At 38.3% G+C, this 20,767-nt stretch overlaps 2 protein-coding genes across 2 annotated transcripts; one reads left to right on the top strand and one right to left on the bottom strand.

Moving 5' to 3' along the window:
• Window positions 1–5,800: 5,800 nt before the first annotated feature.
• Window positions 5,801–8,140, top strand: errfi1b (ERBB receptor feedback inhibitor 1b; the record flags this gene model as incomplete). Its single annotated transcript, XM_079238466.1, has 3 exons — window positions 5,801–5,847; window positions 6,301–6,380; window positions 7,119–8,140. 3 exons carry the CDS (start codon window positions 5,801–5,803, stop codon window positions 8,138–8,140), a joined length of 1,149 nt encoding a protein of 382 aa, XP_079094592.1.
• A 1,837-nt stretch (window positions 8,141–9,977) lies between these two features.
• Window positions 9,978–20,258, bottom strand: emc1 (ER membrane protein complex subunit 1). The gene is made up of 22 exons (XM_079239403.1): window positions 20,143–20,258; window positions 19,559–19,686; window positions 19,400–19,465; window positions 19,207–19,300; window positions 18,993–19,121; window positions 18,684–18,810; window positions 18,412–18,561; window positions 18,075–18,242; window positions 17,474–17,545; window positions 17,110–17,208; window positions 16,852–16,948; window positions 15,146–15,262; window positions 14,464–14,663; window positions 14,111–14,260; window positions 13,761–13,922; window positions 13,467–13,586; window positions 13,231–13,368; window positions 12,621–12,794; window positions 12,235–12,445; window positions 11,963–12,047; window positions 11,752–11,881; window positions 9,978–11,610 (listed from the first exon to the last, which is right to left on the bottom strand). Exons 1-22 carry the CDS (start codon window positions 20,232–20,234, stop codon window positions 11,431–11,433), a joined length of 2,889 nt encoding a protein of 962 aa, XP_079095529.1. The 5' UTR covers window positions 20,235–20,258; the 3' UTR covers window positions 9,978–11,430.
• Between the last annotated feature and the right edge of the window lie 509 nt (window positions 20,259–20,767).

The raw sequence follows: 20,767 nt of genomic DNA, 5'->3' as shown, positions 1-20,767 counted from the left end.
CCCAGAGCCGGAAATGACTTGACCTCCACTGTGAGACTAGTCCACCCCAACAACAACTCCCACAGCTCTGAACATCCTGGGTTCACCACATGCGTCCAGAGAGGGCCGCAGGGCAGCCTCAGAGCTGCTAGTCCAAGTGGCAAACATTTTGAATGTTTGTGTTCATCCCTTTACAGAACACAACAAATGACTCTGTGAAGTACATTAAAGGCATTGTGCAGTCGGCATTACAAGCTTTTCAGTCTAAAAATCAGTACACTATACAGGAAGTTAAATCCCTATTTTGTCAAGTGCAGTGTGACAACGGCAGCGGTATCACCTCTGTCATAATAAATTGACTTCATTGCACAATATAGAGTTGATCAAACATCTTATTTGCTAAATGAGTATTCCTGTGAGCAAACAAATGTTGCCAAGGACAGTTGATTGCGGCAATCCAAATAGATTTCAACATGACAAGTTGTGTATTTATTCAGTTTATGATTTACAGTGACTCTACAGGTTTAAGTTACTCATGGGTTTATTGTGTATTATTACAATAGGAGATCTGAATACAAAGAAAAGGTTATTTGGTGTCTCTTTCCCTGTCACATTTTTATAAGATGTTTTGATTCAGATCCTTACAATATCTAAGAGTATTTCTTGGCTTAAGCATGTATTTGTAGTGTTACAGCAGTTCAAAGTGATCATTCAGTAGTCTGAGCAAAGACCGTAGACTCAGTGCTGTATGAACTTTGTGGTGAAAATACAAATGGACAACATTCACTTCCTTTTTATTTTCTGGTAAATGACACTCTGTATTATCTTTCAGCCTCTTGTGGTGTATGTGAAGACAAACTTGCAGCCTTCACAATAATTCATCATCTAATATGACTGAGCTGCCAATCAGCTAGTTCCTCTTTATCAGTTCTATCGTCACTCCAATCCATCCGGATGCGCTCTGACTCCCACACAGGTCAGAACAAACTTGTTTACTACACCATGAAATAGATTTTTACTACACTCATTAGATAACACAGGTAATGCTACTCTGATTTCATTTTCATATATTCAGATCTCCATTAGTGTTAAAAACAGATCCAGGAGGTCTCTGAGCATGAGGATACACACTTTTTTGACAATTTTTGGAAATGCAATAAATTATGTGACTGTAGGCTTATTTAGGCATATTTTGACCACCATATTCTACAAACTGAGAATTTTATTTTCCTGGTTCATGGTGGTGGGAAACCAAGAATTCAAATTTCTTAAAGGCTTCATCTAAAACAATTCTGACATAAATAAATTGATTAAATATGCCTCAGTGAAAAGTAAAAATACTGTTCAAAAGTACTCATCATAATGAAAACCTATTTTTAGAGGTGGACAAGTAAACAAAAAGTTGATTTTATGTTTTAGATGTGTTTAGATAATCAAATCATGGCAGTGTGATGTATTTATGACCACACACCTTGCTAAATGTGAACCTGAAAACAGTATTTGTATCTAAATGAATGGTAATAGAAAGTATTTCTAAGTACTAAAATATGGGGTAGGCTTATTTGGTGTATTTTATGCGGTTTATTTATCTTTTTTTTTGTGTGTGTGTGTGGTGTGGGGCTGGGGGTGTATTTTTTCCCCTTTAAGGCGTCCTTGGGTGGAGTTTCAGCACCGTGCTCAGGGTGTTGGAGCCATTATAAGGAGTTATGGAAAACCACGTCACTCTGACAAAATCAGTTTCGCGTCCCTGTGTTGACAGTGGAAGGATGTTGCACATGGCTCAGATTTGATGGGAAACCGGCTCACAGGACAGTTTGATACCATTAACGCTTTCTCTTACTGGACTGGAGGCCAGAGACCGAGCCGACTTTATGTGTGATGGAGAAATAGTCCGCACTGCCATGGTGAGACTTTTCAAATTTACTTTTAGTGGCTTTTAACAAGTTATCTGAGGGGGAAATCGGTTTAAATCCCACTTTAACTGGATGATCGCGAGCCGTGTTGTGTCAAATGAGAATGAAGAGCTCGACTTGTTTCACGCGAGGTCTACGTTATAAAGTTAGTGTTTTTCTCACGGGGACTTGAATGAAAAATAACTAACGTATTATTTTAAAAATACCATTTTTAATTAGTTAAATGCTTTAGTTGGGCTGAGTTTGCATTGTTTCCGCTTGGCAGTGTGGGTTATTCCCAGCGATAAGCGGTAAAGATGAGGTTCCCTGTCCAGCGGGACTCATGGCCGTCCTGTCCGCAGCAGGGTTCTCTGTTGTCGGCCGAGGGAAGCGGCGTCGAGGCGGGATTGCACTTCCCACAGTCACCCGATGCCTGGCGCTGAAGAGCGCCACTAGTTTCAGTGACTTTTTATCTAAGAAAAGAATGAGTAGAAACAAACAATAGTTTTAGTCTGAATCTAAAACTAGTTTTAATTAAAAATAAATGAGGGATTATTCACTTTTAGAGTTATAGTGTTGTCTAAATGTGTTGTCTGTTCATTTGGGTCATTTAGTTCTCCCGAATTAGGTTATATTTGGATTTGCTACTATTTCACACTTGGAGTTTTTTTTTTCCTATCAGCCGTAGGCTACACCTTGCAAGTTACAGCAAAGTTGTTTAAGCTTAAAAAGAAAAAGAAGGAAAAAGAAAAAAGGTCTATGGTTGTGAGGCAGAAAATGTTCCCATGATTCTTAGATAGCTGCTACCACTATGAGCAAATTACAGCTCAGATTTTCCTACCATATTCACTTACTGGATGAAGTAACAGCAGATAAATATATTTATCTAAATGATGTTGAAATATGATTTAAAAAAATGCATAGATTGTATTAAATAAACTACAGTGTAGCTCAAGAAAATGGCCACAGAAATAAGGGGCTTATGCTTCATTTACAGATTAAAAGGTTGTAAAGTACTTCATGTGCTGCCGGAGCAGATTAATGTCGAGTAGACATGCCTTGAGGTTGTACTGCCAGTTTTTAAAAATCCTTTTTAATATTCCATTTTTACTGAGAAGTCTTTTTATGCTACAAAATTCTCTTATTTTCCCACCACATGCCACAAAAATTGAGTTACACCAATGGTACTCTAACCTTGCATGCAGTGGATGCTGCTTATTGGTTTAATTGTTTTATGAGTTGTATGGGATATGTCACATTTACAGTCTGACCGTATACTTCTGGCACATTAAAAAGAAAACCAACTGGTAACTTTACTACTTGAATTTCCACCTAATACATGGAAACTTGGTTCTAACTTTGTATGTGAAATCTCAAATTATTAAGTTGAGCTGTTAAGGTTTGTTTGATGTGAGTTTAAAGTTCATATATCATGCAAGTACCTTGCAGTAATTGGCTCATTTGTAACGGTCTGGTCAGTGAAAAGCCTGAAAACAGTGAGGTTGGGACTGCCAAGGACAACACATCAAGGCTCTTGCCTGAGCTAAACAAACAGTTTTCGACAGCCTGCGGCTTGTCCTTCCAACTGTTCCAACACATTCAATCCTCCTGCAGGGGATGTGTGGCACAGGCTCATGCTTTGGCCCCGTTAGCTTGTCTCCATGGCGTATCTCTAGTCCTAACCTCATGGGAGAGTTCACTTGTATTTTCAGGCTTGCTTCACTCTGCACCAAACTGGCACAAAGGCTCATTCAAGGCTGAGAGTGGTTCCATTCATAGACACTGAGTAATTGCCGGTAGAATTCGTAATTGTTCTGCGTCTTCCATCCCCGAGGCTCACGGGTGGAAATGACGCCACAGACGGTTGGTTTAAGGATGGCATTAATATTCAGATACACTCATGAGTCACCGTTTTGTTTGTACTGGGGTTGTCTTTGCATGCTCTGCATTGTTTGCTTCCTACTGCAACAGTAGACTTTTCGGTGACTTGAAACAAAGTAGGACTTTGAAGAATGAGATGGTAGTGTGATAGTAAAACAGAGAACACGCATTGGCCTCCAGTCATTTATATGTTATTGTGTTAGTACTTACATTTCAATTAAGGATTTTGATAACTCATGTAAATGCAGAACTGTAATATATGTAATATCAAAAATTTCTGGTATGTAAAAGTTTTACTGGTAACATACACCACTCATAATTTCTTTTAAACAAGTTAACAGCAAGATGATTCCTTATAAACTAATACCATTTTTATTCAATAATGGAATGATAAACAAAAAACAAGATTAAACATACGTTTTTTTTTTTCAAGTGCATGCATATGTGCAGGGCTTTGGTGCCGCCTCACTGGTGGTGTTAGTCATCTAGCATCATAGGAATCCTGTACAATTAGCCTCTATTGTGAGGGCGGATACTGCCGTGTTTCATGCTCAAAGAGAGGAAGGAGGGTGAGGAGCGCTATCACCCTCCCACATCTGACCCAGAGGTTGTGCAATGGCCTGGAACTACAAAGAGATACACACTGTACCACAGCTGCCAGAGCAGACTGAAGTAATTTACTGAGCTGTTATTGTGATTGTTGTTTCTTTGAGGCTCACCTAAAACAGCGCATAACTGTAGTGGTAAAAAGAAAGTAAACTTTATTATTATCTTTTATTCTAAGGCTTTATATGGCAGGACAATAAAGATTTAATAATAATGAAACATGTTCTTTTCAGTCTTTATATCAGATAAACACACCCTGAAATAAATGAAAACACGTGACGTATTGAACTCAGTCATTATTTATTAAGACAAAGCAAAACTGCAAAAACAGTGTGTGGAAAACACTCTTGTTGATGCTGTAGGATTTAAGGGAATAATAATGATCAAGGTGCTGCTAATCAAATTAACTTGATTTTTTGATCATTAGTAATAACGACCCCATAAAGCAGAAATGTTGCAGTTTCCTGGCTTTCCTGGCTTTTTCAATGGGGAAAAAAAAAGCATGGCAGCATGTTACATCTGAACCAACCACAAGACTTCAGGAACAGCTTCCTTTGGCCAGAAAAAGACTAAGATAAAGATGTTTTTCATAATGCACAATATCACGTTACCAAACAACTCAAACCAAAATTCAAGTATTGTGATAGAGGGCTGATGATCTGGCCTCAGAGCCAGGGCACCTTGCAGTCGTGGAATTGACCATAAAACTCCTCCGTGTACCTACATTTTCTGGAGTCGTATGTGAGGCCATCTGTGAAACACTGAACGCTGGATTAAAACTGGGGACAACAATCCTTAATAGAGCTGTGCATAATCAAATGCCTGCTAAATCTTATTGATCTGTAGTAATATTGTAAAGAATGATGGACCACAATTTTTCCACAAATGATGTGAAAGGCTGATAACAAATACAGAACATGATTACTTTCAGTTATTCCTGCTAAAATTGGTTTATGGGTTTTTGTTTTTTTTTACACAATGCTTTTACATTTTGGCTAAGTTTTCTAAATAACTGTTAAAATAATGTTATATTTTCTGGAATCATATGATGTGTATGTGATTTCTATATTTTTTTTATACTGATTCCTACTTTTTCTGATGCATTTGATTAAGCTGTTAGCCGACCCTTGACCTGTCTTATGTGTTGCTGGGTGTGTCTCATTGGGCTTCAGATGTACAGTGTTTATATGCCGTGTTTGTCCTATTGTCTCATTGACAAAAGTGTACCTTGCTTAAATGAAAGCAGTGACAAATGGCACATGCCAGTAGTGAAAGATGAAACGTGCATGTTTTTCATGTTAATGCCTTCCACTAAACCTCTAACAAGTTTCTATGTCGCCAACAGCTTGACTACCAACAATGACACTGCAATGGAGCAGACCTGTTGTGGAGCTTTCTGTCAAAAGAGATCATAATTTATAAGAGCACAAGTTTTGCCAAACATGGATGGAAATCAGAGGAACTACTGGGGACAGCCCAACTTGAGCAGGTACACAGAGCAAAAGAAATCCACTGGACTCATGCAGCTATACTGTTTTGTATATATCTTACATGAATAAATTCTTTGATTTATTTTTTAAGTCAATAAAAAAAAAAAGCCCGAAGCTAAAAAGCTAGCAGAACAGACATTTTGTCTGTTCTGCAGAACAGACAAAATTAGCTGCTGTTTATGAGCATGCATTTTTAGTGGAACATAAATATTAGCATGATGATATTACAGTCTTAGATAAATGAAGAGCAAGCATTATAACAGAATATGGCTCACAAAAGACATTAACATGAAATTATTTTTCCATAACAAACACAGATAAGAGTGCATAACGTATATTCTGTGGAAGTGTCCGTTTTTCTTGTTGTACATGTAATAAGTGACAACAGGTTATGTGCAGGAATGATTTACGTGCAGCTCTGTATGGATTTCTCAACTTCTCTTGCATTGCAGAATGTGCTTTGGCCTGAGTGCTGACACGGAGCACAACCTAAGGGCGCTGCAACCACTGCACATAGCCAAGGAATTTAACTGTGAGTCTCTTTTTAGGTTTTACATAAAATAAACTGTTTTACTTTTTTCCAAAAAATTTTTTTTTTTATCATAAAAGAAGATACAAGGTGAAGTCATGTTCCAGTTATCTTATCTTTTATCAACTGGATATTTTCCTATATAACCCAACATTTTGACCTTTTTATTAGAATTGTTCTTGTTCTGTAAGTTGTGTTATTTTCCACATTAAAATACTGAATTGATGATCTAACATGAAATTATGTGTTAAACTTTGTTCTTGAGTGAAACCTCATTAAATGAAACAACTTGTTGACAGAGTGGAGGTGAGTCTGGCATCATAGAGCAGAGTTGTGTTTCAGCGTAGAGGGATGTGGGTGAGGGAGGAGGGGAAGCTATCACTCCCTGGTCACCAGCTGTTCCTGCAGTCTGGGGCATGTCGGATGTTTCCACAGAGAAGGTTATGGGAAGCTCAGTTAAGATTATGGCCTGCCCTGCAGATAATGAGGATTTCTGTGTTAATCAGACTGTTGTGGCTGATGTTTGACGAAGAAGGGGATGGGTTAAGCGGATGTTTGACGACATGTTTTTACTTTTGTATCCTGCTCTATATCTGCAGTAAGCAAGTTGATTTCCATGTTTTTAACTTGGAGGGTTGTATCTGCTCCGCCGGAAGCAACAGTGATAACAGACTTTATTCAACAAAGGGATTTCTAGAAGTTTATGTTGTTTTAATACTCTGTTCTCCTTCTCTTTCTCAGCCGACATCTCCCTCTCCCAGTCTCCCTTATACTCGGACTCTTACCGGCAACTCATTACAGATAACACACTGCTTCCAAATGAGGGAGACCAAGTGGTCCCTTCTCCTCAGAGACGAGCGGTGTTTGGGGGCCATCAGAAAGAGGCAAAACCTCTCCCGCCTCTGCCTGACCCTGAATTATTCATGTCGGATGAAGCCGCTGACAGTGAAGTTGAGTTCTTTACCAGCGACCGCCAGCGACTTTTACCGAAAAGCTGCCCAAAGGCCATCACCAGGGGCAGCAGTAGCGACTGTGGCAAAGTAAATCACGCCTATCAGGAGAACTCATTACAGGATGGGGGAGCATGGACTGACTCTGTAGCCTTGTCTTGGCCAAGCAGAGATGAGAGACCAGTGAGTAGAGGAAGCAGGTTTGGAGCTAAAAACTGGTCTTTTGCCCTCCAGAGAGACGACAACCAGCATGCAGAGTCTGGCATCGGGGACGCTTTTGGAAACAAGCAGTCAGAACAGCAGTACTCATCCAGAATCCGATTTTCATGTTCAGGTCTTCCTTTTGAAGTCCAGAACAGTTTCACAACTCATCTCACCGAAAAGCCCCAAATCCCTCCTCGTATACCCATCCCACCTAAACCCTCAGTTTTTTCAAAAATGCAAAGCGCCAACGAGGAAGACAAGCCTCCCAAAATCCCTCCAAGAGTCCCATTAGTTCCACCCTGCCCACCACGCACCCCAAGCCCCAAAAGTCTCCCAATTTACATCAACGGAGTGATGCCCGTCACGCAGAGTTTTGCTGCTAACCCAAACTATGTGAGTAAGGCATTACAAAAACAACAGAGTGAGAGGGCACCACCTACCTCACAGTTTTCTCCCTGTATTGTTCCGATTTTGAAGGATGGCAAGCAGGCCAGCAACACGCACTACATCCTCCTGCCGCCGGACCGAGCGGCAGCCACACAGAGACGAGAAAGACTCTTTAGTGAACCAAACAGAACAGCAAGTACTCGCATCTGGCTGAAACGCTAGAAACGCACAGTTTCTCAAGAGTACAAGTGTGACTTCCATCATTTACTTTACTGTAGTGTGTAAGAAAAAAAGGGTACTCACATTTCTAATATCACATTGTTACTATTTTCAGTGACTTACGTGTTTGTTTTATGCCACTGTGAGGTTTTTGTCTGTTTGCGAGTGAACATTTACCTGTCAGTGTTTTGGAGAGGCTCTTCTTGTTGGACAACTCACAGTATTAACACTGGAGAGACATTTATCTCCTAGAAGAACTTCTGTTTTGACTGAGGCTGACGTTGATATTGCAGCCACATCATCACGTCACTGAAATGAACCTAAGCTGATCCTGTGTGTCTTATCGAGGGTAAATGATCAATGGTGCAAGCTGGGCTTGTGCCAGACTCGTCATTGCATGTGATGTTTTAGAATGAGAAAAGTCTAATATATTAATAAATTTGATGTTTTGCCAAATCATTTTCACAATAAGATTCAAAGTAAGTTAGAAAGTGCTAGAGGTATTAGGATACTTCACCTGACCTGGCTTGTTCGTTAGGATTCTTAAAATGCAAATGTATTTGTGTTTCTTTTACACAAAGTTGAACTTAAAAGTTTGAGCTTTGGACTTGGGTTACATCCAACAGCATTTTAGCTTTTTAATTCAGAAATCTGGACACACTTTCCTGTCTAATGGGAAAGTGTGTTTAAACTTTTAACCAGCTGTGTATTTAAATTATGCCTTCATGTAAAGTTTGATTCATAAATTTTTATTTAAACTTGCAGTTACTTTGACTAATATTTAGGTATTTTTATAGACTGATGAAGAACAAGCTACTGGTTGTATTTAAAGTCACCACGTAAGTTTATATTAATCATGAAAAATATTTGAATGATTTTTCTCTAATGTTGTCTGTAGAGTAAAACAGTAATAAATTATGTTTTTGTTTTTTTTTTTTCATTTTGTGGATGGAACTGAAATATCATGTTTACACTGCTGAAGATCAGGTCCATGTTTACAACCTTTGTTACATCAACCTGTTTGAAGTTCTAATGAAGGTCACATAGTAAAAGCTGCAAAATCATCATTTTTGTCTTAAGTAGCTTTTTTTTAAATCTATTTATCAAAATAAATAACTTATTTGTTTAATGGCTGTTTTTTTCTTTTAACCAAAGCTATGATAATCTGTCTATTACCAGCTATTCCTTGGAATCATAGGTTAACACAGTGTCTCATAAACTAGAGGCTTGGATGATGAATCAACAAGAGAGAAGTACAAAAAAGAAGACAAGAAAATGTAGTGGAGCATATCTGTTGCTGCTTGACCAGGTAATGGTCAATTAATGGTAATAATCAATGGTGGGGAATGAAGAGACCCCAGTGTGGTGTTTGCATCAAAATATTATCATCTGATATAATGAAGTATTAACTCAAACAAGTTTAAAAAAAAAAAAACTGGGGATTTTTCGTCCTGAAAACAAAGAAAAGCCTGGAGGTTACTTTAGAAATGAACTACAAAGCAATATTATAGAGCAGAGTTGTTTTACTAAAACTGCATCCGTCTCATTGAAAACTTGCTTCACCTGAAGTAGTTTGCAGGGATTCCTGGTTTAAAATGTTTCACACTAAAGCAGAAGAATAGATAATACTGACACAGTTTTAATTATAGTGAACTACACTGCAGCCACTAAACCGAAAACACACTTATTGATGAAAAGGGGGCCCTGCAGAGAAAGTTCAGGAACCTCTGCGTTAACACATTTCATACATAATAGTTATCATAGTTATTTAAAAGGCTTAATTGTTTTGGAAAGAAGAGGAAACCACTCAGACTGAAATCTCAAGAGAAATTTTAATGGATCAAAACTGCAAAATGAAGGCTGCTCTTTGCTCGGTCAAGCATGTGAGGGTGGTAACAATGCCTTCAACAGGAACAGTCTGCAGGACAAGCTGAGACAAATACACACATCTATAGCAAACAAGACAGGGCCATGATGTAGGGGTAGTAACAATACAGCAGTCTAAATTGATATATCAATTCATTAATCAATGGCCCAACTTCATAAATGCAAATTTAAATCGATTAAATATCAATACTCATTTCATGACAAAATTGGTTGAAGAAATAACGTGGAATTCTTTACATCTGCTTTATTATAATAACCAGATTTTCTATTATGATGAGGAAAAAGCTGATATCCAAAGGTGGGGCATGTAGCTCAAAAAATATTTTGTGTGAACTACATCCTGCTTTAATGTCTACAAATTGAATATTTTTCAGCCTTTGTTTTTTACATAATATGAAAACTTTACAGCTCACTGCGCACAATGTGGCACAGTCTGTTCTTGTTAAAGACCACCAAATTTTTTTTTTTCCATTTATATGTCTAATTAAGCTCAGGAATAAAATGAAAAATCAGATCAACACCAAATCATGGTGGAATCTGTGATATTTCCAAACATCGCGTCGTCATCAGCTGAATCAATACATCACTGAATCGTGATCAAAGTGATGGTTTACACCCCTACAGAAACACAAATGAACTGGAACCATAACAAACGCACACACATAATCTGAAGCTGCTCCATGGCAGAACAAAGGCATGAGTAGAGCCTGTAGTTTCACGCATTAAGCTTTCAGTTAAGAGTTTTCAGAACAGCTGAAAAACGTTTTCTTGCCCATGCTACATAATCACCTTCCACTTTATATTCACAGCTCGTGTGCCACCAACTTCACATGGCATTTGAGTATCATGGCAGTTCAGCAGACTAAAAACTCAAACCATTTAAAGCATGGTATTGTACCAAGGGATGCTAAAACACTGTGTGTGTTTTTCTGTTGCTACTCTCTGACCTCTACATTAACTTTATCGCTTTCCATTAGAACTGCCTGATAATGCAGAAATGTCTCTACAGTCATCTTGGAAAACTAACATTGTTTAAGTTCTTAACTTTCACATGAGTGGGAATTTTCAAACTCCACAACTGAATAAATCCATGTTTGCTCCACTCTTTTATAAGTAGTCATGTGTTAAACATTTAATCAAAATGACGTAGCAAAAAGTGAATTATTCTATTTAATAATAATTTCTTCCTTTTTGCAAAATAAGTTAAAAAAACAAAACAAAACATGTAAATCCTTAAGTAAGCCCTCCTTTCATCCCCTCCCCACTGGTCTTTGCAGTTCTTTCTGGGCCTTACTGAACTTTGGCCTGTGTTCTTTGACAGGCACGGCCGCAGCGTTCTCATTAACTCGGACTGAGGTCCTTCGTGCAGCCATGGGGCTCTGAGGTGTGGGACTTCGACGATCGCTTTACCGCCAAGCCCGGTTGAGCAGTTTAACTTCTGCCAGGCGCTTGCTGATCATGGTGGCAAAGAAAAGGGCAAGTAGTACACTACTGATCAGCATGTAGTCATAGTCGTCTTTTAGTACGTCAAACTGCTTCGAGGGATAGACTCGGGTCTGGTAGATGTCAAGACCATATGCCACGACCTACAAAGAAAAAGGATTTCACACAATCATACTTAAGATTAACTAAAAAGGAGAGCCCTGTGCTTACTGCAGCAGGAAAGTCATCCTTTGTGATTGTCCTAAGCTGAAATATGTTTGTCAGAAGTCTAAAGTTGGACTCACCAGGCAGGTTGATTCAAGTCCAGAAGGGGCAGTGTAAATACCTCGAACTCTCGATACAGTCTGATTATAGTTGATGAACCACTCTGTGCGAATCATTAACTCTGGTGCGTATGGTATCAGGTTCTCTTCACTGGAAAACAAGTTAACCAGTTAGGTCAAGACTGATAGAGGAAAAATGAAGGAATTCAGTGTTAAACCAAGCCTGACTTACCGGCTTTGCTCCGATATAATTTCGGGCCTGCGAGGGTCAAGAAACATCTTTGGCAACGACAGAATCCCTCCAGATGGCAACCCAACTGTGACAAAGGAAGTCCAAAGAAGCAGGTTCAGAAAGAGTTGAACAATGCTGAAGACAGTGTTTTAGAAAAAAGTGGCTCATGCTCCAGTGTATTTAAAAAACACAAGTAATTAATTTAAAAAAAAAAAAAAAAAAAAAAAAAAAAAGGCATTTTAGAGCAGACAAGCTTTCCCACTGGAACTTACTGAGCAGATGGCGACTGGTGATGCCCTTCTCAGTCAGAGTGGCCTCCATGGTAGAGATGGAGGAGGGGAAAATATAAGACTGCTGAAGCACCTGAGGAACATGTGGTCGATCTAGCGAGCTGAACACTGTACTGTTGTAGAGCTCCATTCCTTCATAGAGTTCAATTACAGAGAACTCATTCCTACGAGACTTTGTGCTCCAGTATTCATACTGTGGAATGACAGACAGATACAGTAAGTACAGACAAGAACTTAAAAGCATCTTCTGTGTATCCTTCACCCTTTCCTCAATCATAGGATTGGTGTTACAACAAAACAAATTCTAACTCTGACAGAGCAAAGTAGAAAACTATGGCAAACTGGCTGAGGAAATAAGTCAGGCTCACCACAACCCAGTTCTCAGAATGCACAACATGCACTGGTCCTCTAGCTTTTCTCTGAACAGCCTCATGGATGATGCGACCAGTCACACCATCAATCAGCAGGATGCCGATGAAGCTGCGCTCCTGATGCAAGTCTGTGCTCTCAGTTACCACAGCTAGCAGATTGGGGTTCAAGTACTGTGAAAATAAAACAAACAAAATTCAGGGGAAAAAAAAGACAAGAACTTGTAAATATTGACTTTTTTCCTTTTAAATAATCAATGAGATTTTTCAAAAACTGTTTATAGGTAAAAACATAAATCAGTTTATCTAGCATGCAAATACGTCAAATGGTGCAGAACACACCAACTTCTTGTACAATGACATCAAAAGCATAAAGAGTTTCAGTGCTTAGGCAGGAACAAAAAGTTCCTTCTAATTAAATGACAACTTTGTTGAGGAAACGTAACTCACCGGGAGAGTCTTCTCAGATCAGAAAATAAGGTATGACTAACATTCTGACTAGTGTGGGAAATATGAGCCATAACAGACTAAATCCATATAAATAAAAGCAACTAGATTAAGACATTCTTTGCAGTCTTACCACAACAAGGTTGTAAAGGATGTTGCATACCTTATAGAGCACACTACGGTCTCCCATTACTCTGCCCTGCGAGTGCACATGCTCATTAGGTCTTTTGCCTTTGACAGAGACTATTTTCTGTATCTCTGCTGGAATGACGACTTCCCAGATCTGCTCAGTTGACAAGTCCTGAGAGCACAAAATTACCCAGAGTTAAGTCTTTTGTCTTTTATTTACATATAACTTCATGCTGTCTACCTGGAAGAACCTGAAAACAGTTTACTTGCCGTTCTTAGTCTGTAGCCGGAGAGTCTCCCCTGGCTGGAGTCAACAAGATAAAAGAAGATGGACGAAGCCATCTCCTGAAGTTGCTGCAGAACATTTTTAGAAGAGGGAAATGCAGTCACCTGGGAAGAAAATAATATTTACTGGTTGTAAATAGGTGGAAAAAGGCTTCAATAAAACTGCTTAATTCAATATGTATGCTTTCTTTTTATATAATCTACCGAAGTGTGTTATATGTGTGACTTAAAAGAAGAATGAGTGTAAAAACAGTTCTGCTTTTTTTGTTTGCTACAGACCTTGTACTGGTCATCAATGAGAAGCAAGACCTTGGCATAATCCTGGTCCATGAGTGGCAGCATGAGCGACTGAAGTATTGGCTGAGATAAAGCAGGTGGCGTGACATGACTCTTCTTTCCAAAGATTGGGTTAAATACATGCAGAGTGGCCAGGCCTGTTTCCTGATGAGCAAATATGTAAAAGAAAAAAAAAAGTACATCATACAAGCGATACATAGAAACAGAGAAGCACAGAGTGTTCAAATAAACACTTAAAAAATTCAGTCACTGGTTGAGTGTATTTCGAGATGGTGAGATTGACACCAGAGGAGAAAGCTTTCAACCAGAGGGCCCAGGGCTCTGTTACATACCTTATCTTTGATGAGTAGTGTGCACTGTGGTGGATGAGGGAAGTGTGCAGTTGTCCTTTGCACCATAAGTTTGAAAGCAGCATTAGATGGGATGTTTTCAAGATAATGCTTCCATAAAATACCACCAGTCTTGCTGTCAATTCCAAAGAGCTTAACAGAGGAAAAAAACAACAAACAGAAATGAGCTACACAGGAAAAAGTGAGTTGTGACTGAAGCTTCTTGAGTGCCATTTCTCTTTATGCCTGCCTGATCTTAGACTAAATAAACCAAATCTAGTTTGGCCACAACTGAGCTCATCTCCACTAAAACATGAACAAACTATGACTCAAGATGGCAAAATTTAGACTTGTACCTTCCCAGATGCTGTAACCATAACCATCATTTTCTGCAAGTTGAACTCATCTCTGGACATGTTTTCGATGGTAATGTCATTTTTTACTTGACTTCGGGGCTTGCGAGCATCATAGAACAGCTTCCAGAGGTGACTGGCCCAGGCCTGCAGCAGGATGAGCTGAGAGGAGAGCCTCTTCAACACCATAGACATCAGCCCATCTAGAAAAAGAGTAGCAGAACAAGCAGAAACTCTACTTAGTGAGTTTCAGTGTCTTGTTTCTGATATATTTAACAGAAAAGTGCAAGAAAGAAGAAAACATGAACACAAGGGTCTTCTTTAGAGGAGAATGGGGTTGTTTTGTTGACAAAAAGAAAGATTGAGAGGATAATAAAAAGGGATTTTCTGTTAAAAACTTTAGTTTCAGGATGCACTGTCAAATTTTAAAGCAGTCTGATATTACCTTGAATGGCTGAGTCCATATGTAGCAAGAAAGACAGGACAAAACAAAACAAAGTGAAGCTAAGAGGAACCAGGTGAATCATAACTTAAACAAACACGTCTTACTTCTTTGAATTAGCCATTGGCTCCTGGCAATTCAAAGGGCAGTTTTGATTATAAAAACCGACTAACACTAAAAGTGTAAGTAATACTAATAAAGTACAGGGCGTCATAAGATTAAATACAAGTTTTTGACATTCACCAGCTTTTTTGCCAAACTCTCCCTCCAGCTCTGCTTGTGTTCCAGTAAGGGGCAGATCCACCATTTCCATTGTCACCACATCTGACAGGGCCTCCTCCCTGGTCCACATTACACGCCCTGGAAAGAAAAACTTATTATTGCACCATAATCATTCATTTCACCCTCCACACCCTGTGACAGCTGATGTTTTCCATCAACACCACCATGCCAATATGTTCCCTTCTTGCTTGTGGAAAGGATAAGACTATGTAGTTGTTATAAAATCTGAGTCTGTTTCTGCCCCCACAGAGGTGGAATGTTGCCAGTATTTATCAAGATTGGGTGGTGGAGTATAACAAAAGTATTTTATTTGAAGAAGGCCTTGTTCTAACTATTTCTTTGAAGTTTGGAAAGTGCCGGATCTCAGGATTAACACAGTGAGTATATGAGTTACAACTTATTGCAAATAGTTCACCTACTAACTTGTCAATACCCAACCACATGTGACCTCTGAAAATTGAAAATAAAAACCAAAACATCTTGAAATTGTTAAAGCAGCGCTATTTTTCCAAACTAAATCAAGACTTTGGTGCCATCTGGTGTTTAAATGAAAAAAGACACTGTTACATATGGCAGGTCACATGAATGCTTCGCCTGCACTCACAATGAACTGAACTTTGTCTGGTGAGTGGATGGGAACAGATGGAAGCAGCAGGGAGACAAAAAAACCCAAAACATTCAGTTGGATCTCACAGTTTCCAGTCACTTTCAGTCTGTATAAGACACCAACACTTATCTGATCCTGATTAATTACCTCCACCAAGGAAGTTATGTTTTTACCGTCGTTTATCTGTTTGTTTGTCTGTTTGTGTTCAAGATAAGTCCAAAGTTATAGATGGATTTTCATGAAATTTTCAGTTGTTTGAAATGTGAAAAGGAAGAACTGATTTAATTTTGGTGGTGATCCGGATCACCGTTCTGTGATTTTTTTTTTTATCTACTCAAGATTCAAACTCTATTTTACATCAATTTGTGTAAATCAGGCTTTTATAGCTTTGCAGGTGTAGATCAATTAGCAGAGCATTCCCATTGCTGTCATTATTTATGGCTTTGATTCTGTACAGATGTTATTTTAAGAATCCTCTTTCCCACTCATCAGATGTTTATGCATTGCTACAGTAAATAACTTGGGAAATAAACTGCGCCAACGTTAACATGCTATTTACAAGAAGTTTGATTTACTGGAAGCAGTTTGTGATCTGTAATATTAAAGTATTTAAGCTTTGACTAACAAACGTAAACAACCAATATTTATTACCCAAACAAAAAAAAAAAAAAAAAACCCTGAAAACGTAAAGCTTATTCAACAAAATGTAAAGTTTCTATAAAAGCATCCCATTATTAGTAGTCAGGATAAAGTTAAACAGACAACTAACTGATTGTAATGACCAAGTAAAACAGGGGTGTCCAGGTCTGGTCCTAGAGGACCACAATTCTGCAGGTTTTCCAGGTATCAACACACCTGACGAATGAGTCACCGTGCAGAATACCATGAGCAACTGGATCCATTAACTGTGAGTAAGGTGTGTTGAAGCAGAGATATATTGAAAACCTGCAGAATAGCAGCCCTGGTGGACTGACTTGAGACACCCCTGATGCAAAACAAACCAAGTAGGGGCAACTGGAAAAGTGTCCTTTCCTAGCTTCCTCTGTTTTGCTTTTCATACCTGGCTGCTGTATAAAAGTGAGAGTGTGGTCCTCTGTCTGCACCATGACTCTATACCCAACAGCATCATCTTTCTTCAGGTACGCTTGCGTAAAGAGCTGAAAGACACCGTTAAAATGAATGAGATCAATAAAAATGAACACCTACCAACCAGATATACTTATGTCTCAAGCTAAACTCAAAATAATTTTGAAACTTTGTGTAAAAGCCATTGTTCCTGGACATGGCACAAATTCACTAGCAAAATAAACCAAATAACCTTCTCTGGTTTCCCTCCACTTGGATCAACAGTGAAAATGAGAGTTGTATCAAGAAGCCTGCGTCCAGTTTCAGCATTAAAAAGATTGATACTGCAAGCCTGGGGGAGAAACAAATAAACATCTTTTGTGTTTTTCTTCTTAAAAAATTTCTTAAAAAGGTAACATTGATTATAATCACTTGCATTAAAACCAGACTGTAACAAATTTAAACTGTTCCCCAAACTAAATATACACATCACACATTATCATTTTATAAGCAACAAAACATCTGCAAAAGTAAATGTCTCTCAGTAATTTGCAGACAGACATCAATAGGAAACCAAATCCTAAAAGAAACCGATGGGGAATGTTTAATAAACTCACAGTTTTATTCTTGGGTGACATGACAGCAGCAACAGTCTTCTCTCCAGTTGTTGCAAATGAAACAAGCATAGCCTGTGAAGTAAGACAAGTATGTCACTGACGAAAAATTTTTTTAATTGCACCTTTGGACATACACATGGACTGGCTGTTTGGACATACTCATATCTATGCCGAACCCGGTATTTAAGTATTTCAAGAACTTTTTCAAGGACCTAAATTTCCCTCACAACTCAGTTTTCTCAACTTCAACCTCTGTCTAAGATATGCTTTAGATGTGAGACAATGTCTGTCCTCACTGTCACATCTGCAAGAGCACGCAAAGCAGTGAAAGAACCATGGTTGTTTTCAGGGTTAAAATATTTCTCCTGTAATTTATATGCTGTAGTGTCACTTTTGTCAGAGCAAAGAGGTTGAAAAAAAGACCTTCCAGACCTTCCAGTCCCAGAAAACTTTCCCTGCTGTGAAAACAAACCTTTATAGGTCAAATTACTTGAATACTTGTGTAGGGTAACATTTCTGCATGTGAACCATCACAAAAACAATGTCTCTAGATGAGAAAGTTGCAAACAATAATAATAAAAAAAAAGTCATTTTTACATACTGGTTTGAAATCCCTCAGCGTATTTATCTGACCATTATTGAGCTGGAGGAGCAAATAGTGATCAGGACCAAGCTGAAGGACGAACTCTGGCAGTGGATGAAGAGCTGGATTAGGCTGGTGTGACATCAGGGATAGTTGAAAGCCAGTGTCTACTTCAAGTCCGAGTGACTAAAAAAAAGCAACAACAACAACATTACGAAGAATAAGTTAAAAATGGAAAAAGCATTTGCACAATGAAAAAAAGAAAGATGTAAATGGAGCCAGATGACCATTCTACAGCAACAAACACTAATGTTTTTTAATCACAGGGAAGTTTTTGTTCCATCTTGCTTCATACCTGCAGGGGGATCTGGGTCATCTGTGACTGGACATGCAAGTTAAGTGTGTATAGGGACATGGTTATTGAGTCTACACATGTCAGGATCCCCTGGCCAACCACTGTGCACCTGCTTGGTATGTTGGACAGCCATGGAGCTTCCACTGAGATCTGGAAGAATTACCAGAAAGGAACTTGATTAACTTTTAAATGCATGAGTTTAATTTTTCCTTGCATATTTCAATATTTTTTTTATTCATGTTTCATACATTTTCTTTAGATAACAGAATTACCTGTTTGAGTATCTCTCCATCCTCCATGCTGTAAGCAACAACAGCAATATGGGAATGTGGAACAATTCCTAATGTATAAACTTCCCCATTTCCTCCCGAGTATACAGCCTGGTAATCAACAGTTTCACTGTGGAGGTAAAAAGAAAAACATTTTAAAAGATTTTAAAATGGTAATATTAATTAAATATTCCATTAAAAATTTAGTAAGCCTTTTTGTTCTTTAATTTGGGGGAAATGTTCAACTTGTTATAAAAGACTGTCATTATATATGTATAAAAATAAAACAACAACAAAAGAAACACAACTTACCTCTCTGGTAAGTTTTCTATCCATTTTTGATGACCATTTGACAGGTAATGGAGAGAGATGGCAGTTTTCTTCAAAACAGCCACATTTTTAACCATGCCCTGTTGTCCAACTAAACATGCCGATTGGATACTACAACACATAAGAAAAGCAGTTATTTTTTTACTGAATCAAAACAAGTGTAATACTAACCAGTGTAAGCCAATAAGGTATTCACCTGCCAGAATCCAGCACAACTTCCCAGTTTAAACCACCGATATTAACCTCCCAGGAGCGCAGCAATTGCCCATTGCCGACAACTAGCACCGCATCTAGGTTAAAAAAAAATATTTTAAAAAAATAAGCTTGAGGAATTATAAAACCGACAATGTAGGAACAAAAAACTTGATTGCAGGGCAAAGGAAAAGCACCTTGTCCATGTTGCAGAAGAGCATCGATGTTTCCCTCTGGCCCAGTCTTGTCCATATGTCGCCAGACTAACAGGCATCGAATTGACAGATCATTTAAAAAGCTGTTGCCATATAATGATAAAAATCTTTAGTTTAGAAATTTTTCATAACAATACTCACAAAGCTCTCCCGTCCTTGTATTAAGTGCAGCAAAAACATTACTCTCTGTTGCAAGGAGGACCTTTTTGGATGACTGCATGTGTGAGTCAAAATGAGCAAAGCGAACCTTCCCTACATATTGCTGTCTCCTATCATAAAAGCAGAGGAAAAACATCCACATTTTATTAGTATAATTGCAACACTATTCTTTTTTCCACTCCTCCAAAAACAACTCATGTAATATGACACACGACCTCAATCAAAACGTAAATAATAATAGTGGAAGGTACAAAGGCTGTTATCAACTTTATTTTACCAAATTTTTTTTAAAAATGAGCCTTATTGGCATTCTTTGAGTAAGTTTATGGGCCCAGATGTTTGACAGGTCGTTCACCAGGAATAGACATTAAACCTGTATCTGAAATAAGATATAAAAAATGTAATATATGTATTTAAATAATTTTTTCGATAATTTCCTTAAAAGCCAATTGTTAACAGACGGACTCGCAGCTATTTGCTGTGACAGGTGTTAGCATTAGCATTTCCACCTTATAAAATTAGAAAATTAATACATATATTTCAGTAGCTCACTACATTATTCTTACCAGTCAAATTTCCCTACTTGATCCTCAAACACGGCTTTGACGGTGCTAAATGAAATAATACATTTTAGCAACAACAAAATCAGATTTGCCATTGCAGCTGTAGCTCGTTCTTCAACAGGAGGCGGAAGGCGGAAGTTGACCGACTTCCGCCGAGTTCCATGAAAACGAAGTGCTGCCACCTACAGGTTGAAAAGGTACATAGCGTGAATACAAGAAAGTGTTCGTGCAAAAAGTAACAGTATGTTAGCCGTGATTGAAAAAACAAACAAACATATGCACAATTGCAATTCAATACGAAAGATTGCCAAGCTCTTAGATGAGCCGGAGAGGGCTTTTTGACACTGGTACTAATATTTCTTTGAGTAAATAGGCCCTATTGTTATTGTAGACATGGGATATGGGATGGTACTTTTGGTTCCTTAAATTTGAAGTTAAGTCATATTGTGAAATATTTTTGGATGCAAAGATAAAATGACAACAAAAAGATGTACAAGGAAAATGGCACATAAAATATGACACAACATATAAGCAAAATTATCATAAAAAGATATGAAATGTCCTGAAACAAACAAACAAAAGCCCCCTGTGGTTTTTTTTTTCCTTGTTGAAATGGAACTTACAGATG

This window comes from Telmatherina bonti (assembly GCF_933228915.1).
Source record: "Telmatherina bonti genome assembly, chromosome: 4".
NCBI lineage: Eukaryota > Metazoa > Chordata > Actinopteri > Atheriniformes > Telmatherinidae > Telmatherina > Telmatherina bonti.
Note: the sequence above shows the minus strand (reverse complement) of the source record. Positions and strands in the feature narration are given on the sequence as shown.